At 35.9% G+C, this 20,030-nt stretch overlaps 1 protein-coding gene across 2 annotated transcripts in view; it reads right to left on the reverse strand.

Moving 5' to 3' along the window:
• Positions 1–20,030, reverse strand: part of PDE10A (phosphodiesterase 10A) — a 339,629-nt gene that overhangs the window by 76,053 nt on the left and 243,546 nt on the right. For both annotated transcript variants that reach the window (XM_048935256.1, XM_048935255.1), the window contains exon 2: positions 12,860–12,988. In XM_048935256.1, the coding sequence (XP_048791213.1) occupies positions 12,860–12,988 (129 nt within the window). The remainder of the gene's footprint in view (positions 1–12,859; positions 12,989–20,030) is intronic.

Consider the following 20,030-nt stretch of genomic DNA (forward strand, 5'->3'; position numbering starts at 1 on the left):
TATTTAGAACTGAACATATATTTTGTGCAACCACTAGAAGGAAAATCTGATTAGATTAAAATTGTCAAATGAAACAACATTATTAAATATGATCTCTCTTGTGAGTAATCAGAGGTATTTTCAAGGCACAGGTAAGGCTGAGATAGGACAAGAGGATTACTGGAGTCAGAACTGAAATTCAGTGCTGTTCTCCAGATTCCACATCTGCTTCCTCAAGGAAACACAAGAGTTATCCAAGTCAGTTTTCACCGATTCCTCTTCCAAGTTTGGATCCTGGACATGATCTAAACCATTTTCAAATAACACAGTGACACATGATGAAAACAAACAAACAAACAAAATCTACACACACACAAAAAAAATGAAAGAGTAACAAAAAAATTCTAAACAGAATTCCCTGTGTGGCTCGTGACAATTTTCATTCAAAAACATAGGTCACTGTGTAGTTACTAACTTTAAAAGTTGTTGTAATGAATCTCCACAAATGTTCTACAGTAAATCTATACTCACTGCCCAGCAAGCCTCGAAAAATAAATATTTAATTAAATAATGATACAATCAAGGAGGTCAGAAAAGACCTCAAAGATCACCCAGTCCAACTGTCTATCTACCACCACTAAACCAAGTCCTTGAATGAAACATATAAACATTTCTTGAACACTTCCAGGAATGGTGACTCCGCCACCTCTCTGGGCAGCCCATTCCAGAAACTGACCACTAATTTGGGAAGAAATGTTTCCTAATATCCAACCTGAATCTCTTCTGGCACAACTTGAGGCCATTCCCTCTAGTTCTACTCCTAGTTACGTGGGAGAAGAGGCTGACCGCTACCTCACCACTACCTCCTTTTTTCAGGTGGTTGTAGAGAGCAGTATAGTCTCCCCGACACTGCTCCTCTCCAGACTAAACAATCCCAGTTCCCTCAGCCTCTTTTCATAAGACTTCTGCTCCAGAGCCCGCACCAGCTTCACTGCCCTTCTCTGGACTCACCCCTAGGGCCTCCATGTCTTTCTTGCAGCGAGAGGCCTAAAACTGAACACAGTACTCAAAGTATGGCCTCACCAGGGCTGAGCACAGAAGGATGATCACCTCCCTGCTCCTGCAGGCAACACTATCTCTGATACAAGGCCACGATGCCACTGTCCTTCTTGGCTTCCTGGGCACACTGCTGGCTCATGTTCAGCCGGGTGCCCATCAGTGGTTTCAGTGAAATGAAGATAAAATTGCTCTTCTCTTCTGCAAGTCAAAGAAGACTCGCTGCCTTCAATTAGGGATACCTTTGCATAAAGCAGTTTGGAGAAGAGAATAAGGTAATTTTGCTCAGTAGTGTGGCCAAACAATATGAATCTGGGTAAGTTGTTTTCTCCAAAGGAAGTGATAGTGTTAAAACTGAAAAGTCCTCTTTCAACCTATCTAGAATGTTCCATAAACAATGTTATGAGTGACTCTTTTTTTTTTTTTTTAAATGTTTATTTCAATGTGTTACTAAGTCAACTTGACTCACAATTCTAACAGATAATATAGGAACCTCCTGGAGAGGCAAGCAGAAGCATAACGATAAAAGAGGCTTGACCCTACTCTGTTGTAAGTCCATCTACTTTTTTACTGTCTATGACACTGGCTAGCAACAGCTCATTATAAAAGCAGTATGAAGATACTATGCTACACAAAGAGGAGAAAGCACACAGCCTATAGGCATGAGGCAAGCTTATTCTTGAATGTCCTCGGAGCAATCAAAGACTTACAAATTTTCTCAGCTGGATGCTGCATCAGGATCATAGTATGCAACAGCTCTTGATGAAATATTTCTACCTTGGAATATGTCTAATCAGCTTTTGAACCCATTTACATTTTTAACATCTGAAATATCTTATGCTAATGAGTTCACAATTTAGACATGTGTTGCATGAAAATGGATGTCCTGTTGCTTCAAATCTGCAGCCAAGTCATTCTGCTGGCTGCTCTTCTCATATTCTGTCATGAAGAAGGTAAACAGTCAACTCTAACTTGTCTTCCTAATGACAGAAATAATTATAAATCATCAGCTACAGTACAAGTCTTTTGTGGATTGAAAAGTCTCCCTGTTTGGCAGCTGTATCATGGAAGTCGTAAGTGTAAAGATAACAAGTTAGGCAGACTTTATAAAGGCCTGATAGTATTATTGGAAGTGTGTGGCTGAACTGACTTAGATGCACTAGCTAGTGCAAAGAATTCAGGCCTTTCTAACTTCCAAACACCTAAACAAAAAGCCTACATAAAAGAGAGCAGTAATCACAGTAAGCCTACATACAAGAGAGCAGAAATCTTCAGACATTAGAAGTCCATCCTCAGATATCATATATTCAGATGAATAGACTAAAACGTCTTCATTAAGTTTATGAAGAACAGAAACTAAACATTACTAGTGATAATATACTACTCTTAAAGCAGCTAACCCTTTTTCAGGGTTTCACACTCATACTCAAAGATGTAGGTCTTTCAAATGAAATTCAATTGGCAACAATTTCATAAACTATTACACATTTCTCAAAATCAGCTTTCTACTGAGCTTTAAGTATTCAACAGGAAAAAAAAGACCGTATCTTGCAGACACAGAGATTACATTCTATAGTCTCCTGCTCCATAATGGATAATCATCATTTCATTCAAATTATCTAGCTGATTAAAATAATTAAACATAATTAAATTCAGTGTGCTGCTATCCAAGCACATTCTCTATCAGCAAAGCCAAGTGAAGTGGTTCTTACCATCCTCACATAATGCTAGCCAAACAGTTCATCGCCTTGTATCAGTGTGATGGTAGAATTGTTAGCTCATCCCATACTGGATCGAAAAATAGATGTAAGTTAGAAGAATACTTCCTTTCTTGTCTGCTTTTCTGACTTTCAAAAATACAGATTGTAGACCTCTATCCATCTGAACATCTTTGTTTTATGTGTGTTCAGAAGGTGAAGTTACCGGTATAGTGTGTTTGAAATTCAAATTAATTACGGATTTTCAAAATGACTTAACGATGTTTCCCACTTGGCTCGATTTGGCTGAACTATCTATCTGTTGCTAAGCACTAATAGGGCTGATTTTTCTAAGATGTTCCCAGTAACCTCTTGAGTTACATCAGCTAATTCAGGGCTAGGCCTAAGGCAACAGAGAAAATAAGGCTGCAGGCTAGGCTAGTCCAACAATTTACTAGTGCCTGATACACTTAAGACACTTGGCATGCTTCAGACCCTGTCAACTTGCTCTCTCCCAAAAACACATATAGGCTCAGCTCAGAGGGCTACCCCGTGCCCAGGATAATTCTAAGAGTAGTATGGATGTAGCATCCTATTTGCAAGAGTTCAACAGTTTTACAGTGCAGCCTTGTTGTTATATCTTGTACCAAGCTACTTGGTCTCTAAAAAAAAGATCAGCCAAAACTGATTTTATCAGTTTTTATTTAAAACTTACATTTTATTTTTCAATCACTCAGCTTTATGAGATTATTTTGAGAATCCACAGATATGGTTTTAATATTCACTATGTCTGAGACCTGATCATCCTAGCATGCATCATTTTTTTCCAAGGAGCTTAACAAAATACAAATCCTTCTCAGACTACTGATAACCTCTTGCACTATGAAAATTGTCTAAGTGTTCGCATATTTTATTCCCTAGTTTTTAGAGATATAGTAACTACAGGAATTTTTTTCTTTAATGCTTCTGGCTTTAACTGATGACAGTTATTGAAGAAAGGTCATCTCAAAGCTTAGTGTGTTTTTGTTTTTTTTTCCTAAAACTTGAGCACAAATTTTGAACCAAGAAACCTTCATCTGTATGCCTAGAAATCTATACAAAGTACCTATGTGATATTTGTGACATAAGTCTTCCTTGAACAGAATTCTACGGCAGCTATGAACAGAAGTTCATTTTTGTGCAATGTCTCCTCCCTATAACAAATGTAACCAAGTATCGTCACCTGAAGCAACCACTTTGGGAAAGTACAGAAGCAAATCAATTCGAATAGAGTCATGCTTTGGCCTTCCCTTTCACTGAATGAAACAGGAATGCAACTTAACATGCATTCATAAAATACCGGGTGGAAAAAGAACAGTAGGAAAAAAATATATATGTATGTTGCTATATTATAATTTAGTTGCCAGAATTTATTTTACTGTACAAATTTCATATTGTTTGTTTAGTGTATAGGACAATGTTACCTCTTCAATACACTTGACCTACCAATGGCCACTTAGACAAATAAGTAAATACCTATGTCTCATCATGAAAAATACTCTTAAGTATGTGCACTAAATCTGCTAGACAAGGACAAGACAACTAGGCTCCATCTAATTACAGATCCTTGGTAGGATAAGGTAACTGAATTATCATCATCATTAGCTAAATCACTACAGGATGTAGTAAAGTATGGAAAGCCATACTTTGGATAAACTACTGTCTGGTGCCTTACTCTTCTGTATTTACAATGAGTTCAAAGTCTTAAGACAACAGATAAGTTTTAGAGGCCAACTTGATAATGAAACTTTTCACTAGCAACCAGTATGCCATTAAGATGAATACCTTTATTCACTTCCACCCACAGAAATATAAAATCATCCATTTTCAGAGTATAACATAATCATTAAATCAACTAGCTATCTCCAAAGAAAAAATATGAGTTTTCATTCATTCTCAAGCTTTTCTGTGCTTCCTATAAAAGGAGATTGCAGATTTATAATAGATAAAATATGCATGGATAGGGTATCAAGAACACTGCTGAACTGAGTTTTCACTACTGTGAAAAACATCTATACAAAACATCCAAGGTTATTCATCCTTCCTGTATGCACATGCAGGACAAGAGAATTATCGAACTTCATAATGACCTGCTCATGCTTTCTACTCACCAAAGGCATCAATTTCACTTAGTGGAAAGAACAAGCAGTGAGAACATATATAGCTATTTTACGTTTTATTTTTTCTGTATCTTTGCTGGTCAATTTACGATTGCAGGCCCTGCTTACCTAACATTTTTCAAATTAATACCTTGCATACTTGGACTTAAAAAATCCCAAAAAGTTAACAACTATTTACTCCCTTGCTCTTACTTAATGCTTTCCCAATATACATACTACAGGAATGTACCTATTCCATTTTAAGACAGGTAAAACAGGTTAGCTTACATGGCCATAAATCACCATTATTAAAAAGTGTTGGCTATGTGGGTATGCAGTCTCCACCCACATGATCAGAATGAAGCTTTTCCATCAACCAGGGAGCAATAGGAAATTTTTGCTTTGTTGTTTTCTTCATTCTAAAACCAAAGATCCTATGTAAAGATGAGAAACGAAGAAGCCAGAAAACTTTAAGTAGTACCGTCTCGAAAAGGAAGGACACGGTTTCATATTGCACACTATCCTAATGAAACCAAGATTGCAAACATTCCCCCTTTTATACTGCCCACACTGACACTGACCACCTGGGAAGGTTCAAAATATGAACTGATAATAAACAGTAAGAAATCTGGGAAATTTACTTCTCAGTAAGATTCCAAAAACTCCATGTCCTACTACTTGAAAGGATGAGACATGTCAAAATCACAGTCTGTTTTTAATATTGCTAACAGATACGTGCAAGAAAATGATTCAGTGATGGAAGGCTACCAAGGAAAAACAGTATTTTTGAGTAGACAGGAAAAAATGAAATACTTTTATAAATAAAACCTCTTAATTCAAGTCTAAAATAGACACAACAAAAATCAATGTAAGTACATGGCAAGAATAATTGCTCTAGATATAATCTGATTAGCATTATTAGTTAAAGAGAGAACTCAGACCAAGCAATGATGTCTATTTCCTAAGGCCAAATATTTCATCATTAGAGGATTACCCTCTCCCTCACAGAAAATTGCACCTCTTAGCATAGCTGTCATACTGGTTCAGACCAACAGGATTGTGTACTGGAGGATTCCTCTCTTCTACCTAATTTAGAAATGCATCCAAGGGATGCACCAAAATGCATTTATAGTGAATCTTGGTAATAGAAAGCATTAAGACCTACTAATCTGGAGACCATGCTGCAAATGACATATTATCCAAATCATTCTCACATTCACTTGTGTGTTTTGGCAAGCATTCACATCTGCTTGGATATCACATAAATATAAGCACAGCAGGGCTGTGTCAGAATGAAACAGCATGTTTGCAGCATCAATGAAATACTAAGACAGACTAACTGTAAACTAAGGTCATTAACATGCTGCCACGATATTTCCTTTCACCTAGGCTGGGAAAATGTCAGAACTGCAGCATGCTGTGGACATATCACAACAGTGGTACTCTCCACCTTCTGAGTACTCACTATGTGACAACTACTATGCCAAGATACAAAAAAGTTGTTTCTGCTTAGTTAGCATTGACCTACATAATTTCAAATAATTAGCAAATCAGCATAGGTTTTGGTTTTTGTTGTTTTTTGTTTGTTTTTTTGTTTGTTTGTTTGTTTTTTTAATTTTGACGGCAAGCTGACCTTTATTTAACATGCACATACTCTCTCCAATCATATTTTTCTTTTCCTGTATCCTATTCCTGTTTACAGGAAATGAAAGATGACTACTGTAAACTTTAAAAGTACATTATGCTGATACCTTAATAACTTCAAGTGCATAATCAGAAAATAATTTATTTTTCTACTTGATGTTACAGCTGTTTGTGGGAATTTTGTTGGGTTTTGTTTGTTTCCATTTATGTTGCAGCTCTACCTTTCGATATTAGTGTAAAAGGACTAGTTAAGACGTTTTCTGTCTGTACTCTCTCAAAGTCAGAGTATGACAAAGTCTTTTGCTACATATCCTATTCCTCCAATTCTTTCTCTATTACAAAAAAAAAAACAAAAAAAAAAAAAAACAAAAAAAACCCAAGACTTTCTCATATAAAGATGATGGAAGATACCAAGTTTAAACAGCCTAGTTCCTAGTTCAAGCAAAATAACCATTTGAGTCAATGAAACCTCCAGCTTAGCACAGACTATGAGAAAACATGACAGGTTTACCTAACCAACAGTCTATTATCATAGAGTACACAGAGAGCTATATTCTTTCTGTGCCCCATCAGTTAATTGAAATCTGTCAAAGCTACCATTCAGGTATACCATGGTAACCTAGAAAGACACAGAAAAAGACTCAAGGCGCGTGTTTTTATCCAGATATCTTTCCTATACAATGCACCAAATCTGACTGCAATCTTTGTGCCTTCTAAGATGCATGGTAGATAGGATGGGGAAAAGAGTGAAAACAAAATTGACTAAGCTAAGAGAAGAATGGTATCAGGGCTTAATCTGCATTCTGTACCCACACTCAGATGCCTTATTTTCTTCTTAAGAATCAACACAAGAATAAGATGCGTCACCATAAAATCACTCATTCAAATGACTACTGAAGAATTATATTTTATACCACAGTCAGCCAGACTGCTTAGAGTAATTACATAAAAGTAGCCATGAATACAGTCTGATTTATTGTGAAATGATAATTTAAAAAAAAAAAAAAAAAAAAGGATTTTGAATGTAGCCATGAATACAGTCTGATTTATTGTGAAATGATAATTAAAAAAAAAAAAAAAAAAAAAAAAAGGATTTTGAATGTTGACAAATGCACTTTAACTGAAACAACGGATTACACTCATTTAATCATTTGCACCATATTAGCAAAAACATATCTGCTGAAGAGCACATTTAATCCTGGCAGGAAACTGATAGATAAAAAGAATATAAATTAAATTAGTGTTTATAAAGTGCATGTAAGAAAATGCTAAAGCTAGGGTTTCTGAAGCAGCAATATTTTGGCCACATTACAGAATATTCTCTATTCTTGCTTGAATGTACAGCAGGTTACTGTATAGAAACACAACACAAAGTTAGTAAATGGAAATACTACTCTTAGGATGGCAATTCTTTGGACTTATCCTAAGGCGATCAATCCTGTTTTTCAAAGCCTGGGAGAACTGCAAAATCTTCTTGATGACTGTACATCCTGAATAAACAATAGTATCGCACAAATATTATATTATGTAATGCATTTTCTAGTTTCTGTACTTTAAAAACAAACAAACAAGCAAAAAGTTAATTCTGAAATTTTACATCTCCTTAAATGCAGCAAGTCCACTGCACTTAACACACAACAATTTACAATTGCGTATGATCGGTGTATTGAATATACCACTTTAAATAACTTTTTTCCGATTACAAGAAAATCTGTATTCAATAATTACATAATGACAGTATTTGTGCGATATCAAAGTACTTTTGATGACACTGTATATCATTTCACATGGTTTTAACAAGTATTTGTGGAAGAAAAATATTGTACAAAACTGCTTTTGACATGTCCAGATTCAGCAACAATTAAGTGTACACCCATGGTGAAGAAGACTGGAGTAGAGAGAGGAAGCAAGCAAGAAAACTAATGTACAGACCAGAAGTAAATGTTTAGGACTGACAGGACAAAACTTTGTGGAAGTTGCTGTAGACAAACAAAGGAAGGGGGTGTGAAGGTGCGGAAATAAAGAGGAAGAGTAAGGGATAGAGATAGACATGACTGTAACAAAAGAAGCAATGAGAAGAACTTTTCAAAACTACTACTTCCTATAAACTTCACTTTTTTCTTCCCTACCCATACGCAGTAGAGATACAGATGCTCAGGTAGAAGATACAGTACCCTGGATGTCTTCATTTAGCCTCAGGGTTAAGCCCCATGACATTTTGGGATAGCTGAGAATGAGATTAATCTGAAGCCACAGATTCCTATGCAATGCAGTAATTTTAGAAAACCAAAACAATTACAGTGTTAGCATCAGAGTTTAACACCCCATCAAGAGACGCAATTGTGGAGTTCATTCTGTGTTACTTAGAATATGCACTCTTAAAACATTAGAAATATAAAATTATGTGGCATAGCTCAAAGCCAAGCAAACAAATACAATCATTTCTCCTATATCGAAAATACTTCATCACGGTAATTCAAAGGGTTTAACCAGAAATTTCTGAAACTTTAAACTAATGAATATATTAATAAATTTGATCAATAATGAAATTTGAGGGCTTACATTCAGATGTTATTTACAATGTCTTCTGTATAAAGAAAAATTTCTGTATAAAAAATTTGGCAAAAAATTTTCAAGTGATTTAGTTAGAATAATGTAGAATGGGCTGGGATATATGGGTTTCTTGAGTTCATCAGGTTATTCCACCATTGTGTGAAAGTATTTATAACTGCCTTCACATGGGATTTTTATAACTCATTTCTTCACTTTCTTTGATATGTATCCGGCAATGATAATGCTGGTAGTCAGTTCTGAACCACTAATTTGGAAGTAGTGCAATAATTTTCTTTTCAATTGGCAGCTTTGCTCTCTTTTCCCTACCTTCATAAGAATTATGGTCAGTTTTTCAAAATAACTAGATCTTTGGCTTAGACAAGAATATTAAAACAAAAAAAATATATATTTTTAAATAAAATTAAGAGTATCTGAATCCAAACTGCTAATCACTGTAATTGTTTTGAAACCTTAACAAAAGCATTAGCTGCCAAGAGTATACCAAATCTAATCACAAACCCAATGCATTTGTAGTATAATCTGTGAGGACATCAACATCCAAGAAATGCATTTTAGATGTTGTTATTTGACCGGAAATGTTTAATACTCCTTGCATTTGAGGAGAAAGATGGAACAGAGGTTACGTCCCTTCAGCTGCATCACACATATATCAGAATCACTTTTTTCTTCTGTGTCTGTTACCTGCCACCTTAAAAACATTACTGCCGTCTGCATACTGAAGTGATACCTTGACTCCCATAGAGCAAGGTAGCTCTTCATGTAGAAATTTTGTCAGTACAGCTTGAAATTTCTTCCTGTGCATGAAAGACAACTATGAAATTCAGTACAATCAATGTAAAAGGTGCTCATCTGAGACTATCAGGGGCTTGACCGCAAGCCACTCTTTTTATTGTTGTTGTGAAGCTTTGAATAATATAACTAAGGCTGGAGTCAGTAAGCATTGTGAGAAATTTGTAAGAAGACAAAGATGTAGTCTGTAGAGCCTAAACTCATAATCTTACAGTTCTTACTTCAATCACCTTGCCACTTCTGCTTGAATGATATGAAACCTCTTTGAAATTGAAGATTTTTTGAGTTCTGCAAGGAGTATATATACGCGCCTGGAACATCTCACACACACGCACATTAGGTATCCTACCCTACCTTTAATGAATCTTTAAAACAACATCATGTAATATATTGGTGAAATTTATACCAGCACACCAAGAAAGATGCACAGTCAAAGGTGCTTTTTACAGTTACTACTATGCCTATATAAAGACATTTTTCTGATGTATAAAAGTAGAAACCAGACCATGGATTACAGGCAGTAGGCTTAATTTATAAAAAAAAATTAACAGCTGGAGTGTGAACAACATGGAAGAATAGCTAAAACAAACTCCGAATCAGTTTCTCTAATCAGTACAATCTCTTGGCAAAATTTGTTTACGAAAGCCAAGCAAAAATACTTTGTGTGTAACAGTCCAATCTGTGCTGCAATTTTAGCAAGAGGCCTGTGTAAGTCATGCGGATATGAAAAATGTTAAGCTTGAGTGTTAAGTTTATTATAAGCAGAGCTGTTTGGAAACAGTGTTTAACGGCACAGCATATGGGTGTGTTTTAAGTGTGCATTTCATTGACAACAAATAGTTGGAATACAAAGGGTTTCAGTGAATAAGCATTAGGAGCAGTAGTGTTCTCTCCCAGTGCTTGCTACCTTTTCAGGTTTTACTTCAGTAAAATAAAAATATCCTACAGTCATAGGTAGAGCACCATCAACATGTAATTGACTACTTTCAAGCTAGCATTTACTGTGATAGATTTAAGATTTTCCTTGTACACTCAGATGGCATGATGTGGTAGAAGTTGTTATACCTTAAGAACTATAATATCAGCTAATCTCATCCCTTCTCAGAATTTTAGGTTCTAGGAAAAAAAACAAAAAAACAAAAAAACAAAGCCCATCTGAAGAAACTAATTCAGAGAATCTCAGTCACAGAAAAAAATTGGTTCATCTAAGTCCAAATCATTTCAGTTTACATTCATGCTAATAAAATTCAGATAAATTACTCTGGCTGCCAACCCACTGACTTCTGGCTGAGGAGTACACACAGCTGGATGCCTGTAAAGCAGGCAGGACACAATTTCTGCATATAGGTTAATGACTGTTCTGCGTCATCAACAGAGTACAGACACTACACTAGGGAACTCAGAAGAGCATTTTGCCTGCCTTTCAAATTTCAACTGAAAACAGAATTCATTTTTCTATCTGAATCAGGTTATTATATGAAAATCTGAAAGCAGACTACATTACAGCATGAAGGATAAAAGGGAAATTACGCCCCTGTTGTAAAGTGACTTAAGCTACCTAGTCTCTTGAATTTATGACAGATCTGACCCCTAAAAATCAGTTTCATCTTCTCCTTCTCTTATTTCTCACTGCCACCATTAGTCTGACAATAGGATCGATACAGACATAATGCAAACTGATTAAATGATGCAGCAAGTTTCTTACTTTCTTTTTTAGAGATTTGTATTCTGACAAATAAAGATGTTTTGCTATTGATAATATTTTATTCAGCTACAGCCTTTATCTTTCAGAAGAAAAAAATAAATCATCACAGATAAGAGTGGCCCAGACCATACACCACAGTTTAAATAAGCAAGTATTTCTTAATTTCAAGCACATTAGAAAAAAATCATTTTTTAAAGCGAGTTATACTTTTTCATAGTAACATTTAAGCACTTCCTATCTACAAAAAGCTTTATCATTACTTGATCCATAACTGTTTTTTCGCGTACATGGGTTATAACAATAGCCATCCTGCAGGGCTGCGGTTTGGACTGTAACTACAGAGTAGTAAACAGGTGGTCTTTTGCAACCTACTTCCAACTCTGCCATTAGGCAACCTCTCCACACTCCTCCTCACACTTCACACAGTCTTTGCCCACTCTTTTTCTATTGTTGTACAGAAAATACTCAGTTTTTTAATAAGCAGCAACAGCCCCATTATTTAAAAAGGGGAATTACCATAGGAACCTAAAACTCGAACACATTAGAAAACAGCCACAAAGTATAATCAGTGCTTCTGATTTTATTCACCTTATTGGTAATCTTTGCTTTTGTGTTTTGCCTCACGCATTCCTAACAACTGTTAGAATTGCATGAATTATGCTTGCACACAATCTCAGAAAATTTAAGAAAATTGTCAATCCTGGCCTACTCAAAAAGAAGAGATTTCTGGTTCTTGTAAGGGAGGAGTATCAAAGTCAAATACCTCCAGAATTCAACAGACTACTTTATAACCCGTGTGTCAATGTTCCCATCTAAAAATAGATTGAAAATGAGTTGCAAATAGGAACTTCTGTGATGGTGCATACAGTTTGTTACTGACCTTTACAAATGACCCAAACTACACATTTTTATTCAAAATTTGGTGACTTTAGATGCAAGAAGCCCAAATTATGTTCTCAAAACATATACTAATATAAGAGATAATACAGTTTGGTTTGATATCAATTTTGAGTTGTAAACACTAAGCTGAATCTCCAAAATGGATACCAGTTATTCCATCTGGAAATGCCAGAAGACCAAAACCAGAAAATACTGTCAACCCCTTTCACCTTTCAAAGTGGTGGAATCTAGATTTAAAAATTGTAACAGTAAGTTTCTATCAAGAATAGAGTGTTTTTTGTTTTTTTGTTTGTTTGTTTTTGGGGGATTTTTTGAGCCTAAAAATAAGAGCCAAGCTGTTCAAAGCCAAATATTAATTGCAAATAATAAGAACTTACCTTCCTGTCTGTTGTTTTTTCTTTTTAGCCATTTTTCAACAGTTTCCGCACTTACACTTTCTGACACAAACTCATCCAGTACCTGGGGATGAAGGGAAAGATAGGCCTTCACTTTTTCATCTGTTAAACCTGCAAGAGAGAAGATTAATTGATTACAACATTGGCATGAAATTCTCCATGTGAAACAATACACAGATGTCAGTAACAAAATATATCCTTGTGTATAACGTGCTGATTAAATACAGGCCTATTTAAATTGTCTTCCCAGAATGATATCCAACCAAATATAATGAGTTATCATATAAAAAGTAGTAGAAGCAAAATGCAACCATACATAATGCTCTGTACACTCATAAGGAGTGTCCTCTGTGACACTCAATATGAGCTTTCCCTGGGAGAAATGGACAGAAAGAAATTTGTGAAGTAGAACATAGATACTGGGGCTGGGACAGGGACAGGTAGTGAAACAAAACGTTGGCCAGCAGTTTTGAAAGGAAACTGATACAAAAGCAGTTCCAAAAAGAAAAAAGAAAACCAAAAAAAAAAAAACCAAAAAAAAAAAAACCACCAGAAACAACAACAAAAAAAAAAAACAGCAACATGCTTCAGCAGCTAACAAAGACTTCACATCTAATTTTGTTCTGTGACATGAGACTGCAGTGAAGAGGAACTAAAAAACTGTTTATTTTTCTTTTATTTTTATTTTTTCCCGTGAAAGCAGAAGACAATTGAAACATGGTAAGATGGGAAACAACTAGTTGTGGGCTCAGGCTGGGTGCATCACAGAATCATAAAATCATAGAATCACAAAGGTTGGAAAAGACCTTTAAGATCATCTGGTCCAACCATCAACCCATTGCTATCATAACAGGGAACAACTAACACAAGCAAATTCATGCATGTATCATTGCATCTAGACATAATTAGGACTCTGAAATTACTTATTTGCAAGATATGCAAGAGAATGTAGCAGAGAGCTGATAAAGAGGCTCTCTCTAGGATGGAGATAGAAAAACATAAACTGGTACACAGCAAATTTGGTATTCTCACAAGTGGGGAAAAGCAACCAAACTCCATTACAACACCAAAACCAAGTGCAAACTTTAATTACTAGAGTTAATTAAGTAATATTAGAAATACAAATGGTTTTCAAATGCATAATTCTAACGTCTAATGTTATCAGTTATCAAAATAAATGCAATTGTAGATAAAAAGACTTCACAATAGCAGTTGCCACTAAAACACCAGTATACACTTCAAAAAACCAAGTGAAAGTCAAATCTTCAAATCCCTGATACTAAATAAATTTCCAAATTCAAACTATGACAATCTGCTCAGACTCTTCACAAACACACCAAAGAAAACCACTGTCTTCAGGGATAGGAATGTGAGGGTGCAGAGGGCTTTCAAGGGAGGATGGGAAATCAGTGAAAATGTCCCAAGAGCCTAAGGTTCAAGTTGTCCCACAGGGATCATACATTGAATACAAAGCATTAATTAGATCTGAGGGGAAAAGGAACAACAAGAGCTGTAATGACTCTAAATACTCCTCGGCTGGTGGTGTGCGTGTATAAGTGAAACTGTTTCTGTACAGCTGAAAAGTAACCGCAAAGCACAGACTAGATTCAGCAAAAGAGAAACTTCCTTCCAGACAACTCTGGCCTCTTTTGGGGAGCGTTCACGCTATAACACAAGATCAATTTTCCTACTTCATATTTGTCACAACGTCAGAATACGCTGAAAAGAGCTGTAGCGTATTTAAATGCTAATCAATGACCACAAGCTTTGAGATCTCTTAGAAATACTATGAAAACATTCAGGACGCAGCATCCCAGCACTGTCTTCAGGGCTTCAACCATCTGCTCCTCACATACACACACAGCCGCTCCAACATTCAGCCCCCACCAGCACAACCCATGTCCAAAATACCACTTCTCTTATCCACCCGCAGCTGCAGCCTACCTGGGTTACCAGTGCCTCAGGTATCAGTGCTTGCACTTACAGGCAAGAAACTCTAGATCTGTGCTGCTCAAATTAGAGACCTAAATGAGCACGCTGATCTTCATTACCAAAGAAGCAAAGATGCTTGTCAACTCAGTAAAAGTAGGAGATGATCAACAAGTTTGGAAAAAAAATATATCATGCTACCTTGTATTCAAACTACTTTGAGGATTTAACCTTAAGTAAAAGCTTGTAAATTGAGGTCACAGTACATCTGTAAGGAATTACATCTTGTACAGGAATGAAAAAGATTTTTCAGTCTCACTGACCAACACCTCCCATATGGAGAAAAAAAAAAAAAAAAAAAAAAAAAAAAGGCTAAATAAGATAGCTCTATAATTCATTTAATTAAGAAAAAAGTAATACTTCAAAAAAGAAAGTCTTTCTAATTTCATTGTAAAAAATCTGAAAAGAAAGTATTTTGAGAAAAACTCATAAATTACTATGAAGTATTGAAGATCAGAAAGATAGTAAAATTTATCTGCTTCTTAAATTTGGAACGAGTAATGCTCAATACAGGCTTCTCAGAGAATACCTGCTAGTTTATGGATGTTCTCAGACCACAAATAAATGAATGGTTTTCCCTTCTAATAAGAAGCGAGGAACTGGAAAGTTTGTAAAATTAGCAATGGAAATTCTGCAAGGTTCGATATACATTTGAAGTGAAAATAACCTCAGCTTTCTAACGTCTGAAGTATTCATTCCTTAACTTCAACAGAAACACTCATTGAGATCTTTACAGGATGTTGTTTTTTGGGTTTTTGTTTGTTTGTTTGGGTTTTTTTGTTTGTTTGTTTTTGGTTTTTTTGGTTTTTTTTTGTTTTTTGTTTTTTTTTTTTTTTTTTTTTTGCTTGTTTGTTTTCAATAGACACATTAAAATTTGATAAAACGTCTATATTTGAAATAAGACTTCAGTCTTCATGTCAAGGGTTTAATTACTGCTTCAGGTAACTCGCAATTCCAGCAACCTGAGGGCAAACATTCTGCTTTAAGCTTACTTGGAAAGTGACTCATGGAGCTGCTATAAGAAATGCTACAAACATCTTTAAATTACCCTCCTTCGTTTCCATAAAGGTATCTGTGTCTGAAGATACAGTATTTAGATATTTGGATAGGTGCAAGCAGAATAGGATTTAAATTTACATGCAGATTTTAAGAAAAAAAAAAAGAAAACAAGAAATATAGATCTATTTTCTAGAAACAACAAACGAGATTTAGTGATCCTCCTGATCTTTGGTCTATTTATTTGAAAAACACATGCTACCATTGTACAAAAACAAACAAACAAACAAAAAACAACAGCAAACGCCAATGATAACAGATTGTGACTTCAGGAAATCTTCACAGAAAAAATGTCCACTACTTCCACTGTGCTTCCTACACAACAAGAATATTTCTACTGACTCCCCACTGACTCCAGTGCTATCTCCTCTTGTTCTTCAACTCTGGCATGGAGCATAAGCTACATTCTCTGATAGAGGTCAGGTATCAAGAGGAACCCCACTCAGGAAGGCAGAGCTCTGGCCAACACCTTAGCATGCACCCAGCCAGAAAACCCAGAATGACCAGAATGACCTCAATTCTTCTGAGAATTAGAGGAATCTGACATTTTGGTAGAGCATCAATTCATTCCATGTATGCTTCAGAGTTTGCCTTCCTGATTCATACACATCCTGTTTAAATAAACACACACACAATCAAACAATCCTTCTCCCTTGTATTCTTATTTTTATGCAATAAGCCCATGTTTCAGTGCTGTTATCTTCCTTGTGCAACTTGCTAATGCCATGCAGACGTTCACTATTTGTATCACTGGATTCGTGACTAAATAATCAAAATTATAATAAAAATATAATACGAAAGAGTACATGCATATCAGATGAGCGCTTCCTCTTTTCATTTCCCTCAGAACAAACTGCAGGCAAAGGAACTGTTCAGCCTGCCCTCTCCATGCACCAGGTCAGCAGCTCCCAGCTTCCTGACCAGCACAATTGTTTAGGTTCTCTTCGCAGATCTCAGTTTGAAATGTTCTCTTTGGCTATGCCATCTAAGCTTAAAAAGCTAATTCCTAGGCACGGAAAACATTAATCAAGACTTGTTTGGTTTCATTTTTTCCATTTCTCAGTTATCCCTGTCTGAACAGTAAGTGAAAAGACAGCCTTTCTATAAATGACAGGTTTTACGCAAGTGTTTCGTATTACTGCGCTTTTTGTATCATTCAGTGTAATTTGTTTATTTTAGGGCAAGATAATATCAAACTGGCAAAGCAAAGGGTGAAAGATAGCCTGTTCCCCAATAGCCCCCAAGAAGCAGTTTCTTGATCAGTGAAAAGGATTTTTATTGCCAAGGGGCAATATCATCTGGCAGTTTGCTCATTCTGGAATGTTAGAAGCAGGAAGGGAGAATCAAATGACAGAAAAGAAGCAAATATATTTACTCCTAGTGTTTCTATAAACTGATACGTCTTGGACTGATGCTTCAATGTATTCTACCAAATAACCATGTATCTATTTTTCCACTTTGCATATGCCTGGGGCTCAAACTGTTCTTCTCATTTGACACAGCTCATGCCAGTATATTGAAGTTTGGGTTTCATGTTTTCTATTTTAAATAACCTCTTAGTCTTCAATGCAGCATTCACAAGAGTGTTTTGTTTATTTCTTCTTTTCAAGCTAGGATAAATGCCTTCTTTTTCACTGAAGTTGTAGACAGAACCATATAGAATTTAAGACAGAATTACAGATGCATTTCTTCATTTCTTATCTTAGTAAACTAACTATAGCAAACGCAAACATTGCTCCCAAATACCACAGTCCAGTAATTTCAACATAAAATAGTCATATGTTTGTGACAGTTGTTGAAACAAACTCTCTTGCTTAGTCCTATGATTGTTACCTTAAGACATACTCTAACAACTTTCATTGTAGCTAAGCATGCTATGCAAGTGGATCATTTTGCTGTATTTCAAAACTGCCTTTCTCAGTAGTGAGACTTCATGCTTTACAGCAGTTCCCCAAAGGAACCAAACTGTATCGATCGCAGTATTTCTTCCCCAGCATAAGTATGTGCATGTATCCTTTTCCAATTTAAAAAAAAAAAAAAAAAAAAAAAGATTCAATGGCTCACACCTCTCCTGACTTCTTTACATCTGTGAACATTCCTAACCTAAAGCTGCCCTTCCAGAATATCAAACTAAATTTGACATAGTGACAGCAAGAAAATGGCACAGTTAGCAACAGTTTGCACATCACTTTGACATGAAAATGCTTTTACTGAGAAAGAAGAGAGCATTGGTTACAATGCTTACATTAACTTCCTTCTTTTCAAAATCTTGACTATGAATATTCATACTCTACCTGAAGAAATCAGGCACAGCATATTCTCAGGAACAATATAAGGCTAGTATTCCCTAATGAGTCTAGAGACTTTAAAAAGAGCAAACTGCACAGCTAGGAGTATAGGTACTGGCAAAATGACTTTTGAAGAAGACTGAAGTGAATGAAGATACGTTTCCAAATGAAACATATATCAGAACGGACACTAAAGAATAAAGCATGACAGTAGACAAAGCTTATGGAATAAGAACGTTCCTGTAATAAATCTATACATATTCTTTTGCCAATGCACTACGAAGCAGTAGTGAGCTGGGGGTCAGCCTCTTCTCTCATGTAACTAGTGGTAGAACTAGAGGGAATGGCTTCAAGCTGCACCAGGAAAGATTCAGGCTGGACATTAGGAAATACTACTTTTCTGAAAGAGTGGTCAAGCACTGGAATGGGCTGCCCAGAGAGATGGTGGAATCACCAACCCTGGAGGTATTCAAGGAACGGTTGAATTTTGTTTTGAGGGACATGGTTTAGTGAGTACTATTGGTGACGGGTGGATGGTTGGACTGGATGATCTTGAAGGTCTTTTCCAACCTTGGTGATTCTGTGAAACACACTCCTACCACTTTAACGGCATAGAACAAAGCAGTTCAGTACTTAAGGATGCTCCTGTGCAGTGTTTATTTACTATCCCAGATATACCATTGCTGGATTCCAAAAGAAACTGAGAAACAAGACCTCCTACAAACATTAGATTTCAGTAATTACTACTTGCCTTTAAGCCATCCTCCAACATTCTCCCTTTAAAAATCATAATAATAAAGTCAGAAAATAATCTGGAAGTTACATTTCTGCTTTCAGCTTTTTTTTCTTCTGTGTAAAATACTTTTAAAAATTTCTTATATATTAGACAACCTTTGTAGCACTGAATCAATTAATGGCTCCACTTCTGAACGCATGTTGTGCTGCACCCTCCTCTGAGAACAGCTTCACTGAGCTCAGTGTAAAGCAGAATCAACTGGAATGAGGTAAAAGATTTGAAGCCTACAGCTATGTTTCAAAATCTGCTCCATTTAGCAGCATGAGTCAGTCACATCATTAGCAACTTCTGTTTTTTTTTTCATTAGTGCTGTGATATTTGGCGTTTTTCTAAAGCCACTAGCTTCATCAAACCCTATGATTAAGCAAGAATTTTAGTTTGCACAAAAAGTTTCTGGTCCTGCTAGTAGAGGAAAACTTAAGAACAGCAATGCTTAAGAATCAAAACAAAAATGCAAATAAAAAGATTGCAGGTTGGGGGACATGGGGAGGCAGCAGAGAGTGGATGAAATTTACTGAGGCAGTCTAGCAACTACCAAGGCTCAGCATTTTACCCCAGAACAGCTATGCACAGAAGACAGCAGTAACTGCATTCCTCAAACCCTTTGCAACATTGATGTGAATGGCAGACCTTTCATGCAGCTGGACAGGACTCAAGGCTTTGAAAACCCCTAGTGAGAATATAAATTGATTAATAAAAGAAATCAATTTGATTTTAACGTATAGAAAACCTTGGAAGGAAATAACTTTAGATTTTACAACTGTAACTATGCTTCTTTTTAAATGAAACGCATGAGTACGTTTGGTTTCATCCCTGCAATCAGCGGGGCCAGCAAACATAAGCAAGGTCATAATGTCCCCATGTAAGTAACAAGACATTCTGCTCCACAGAGAATCTGTAAGCCAAAAATAGCAACAAACAAATGGAAGAAGAAACATAATAATAAACACTTTTCAGATAAGGGAACACCTGAAGCAGAAAATGACCTTATCTGAAATACAAGTAAAAATGTGTAACATTAAAG

This window comes from Lagopus muta, chromosome 2, assembly GCF_023343835.1.
Source record: "Lagopus muta isolate bLagMut1 chromosome 2, bLagMut1 primary, whole genome shotgun sequence".
Lineage (NCBI taxonomy): Eukaryota > Metazoa > Chordata > Aves > Galliformes > Phasianidae > Lagopus > Lagopus muta.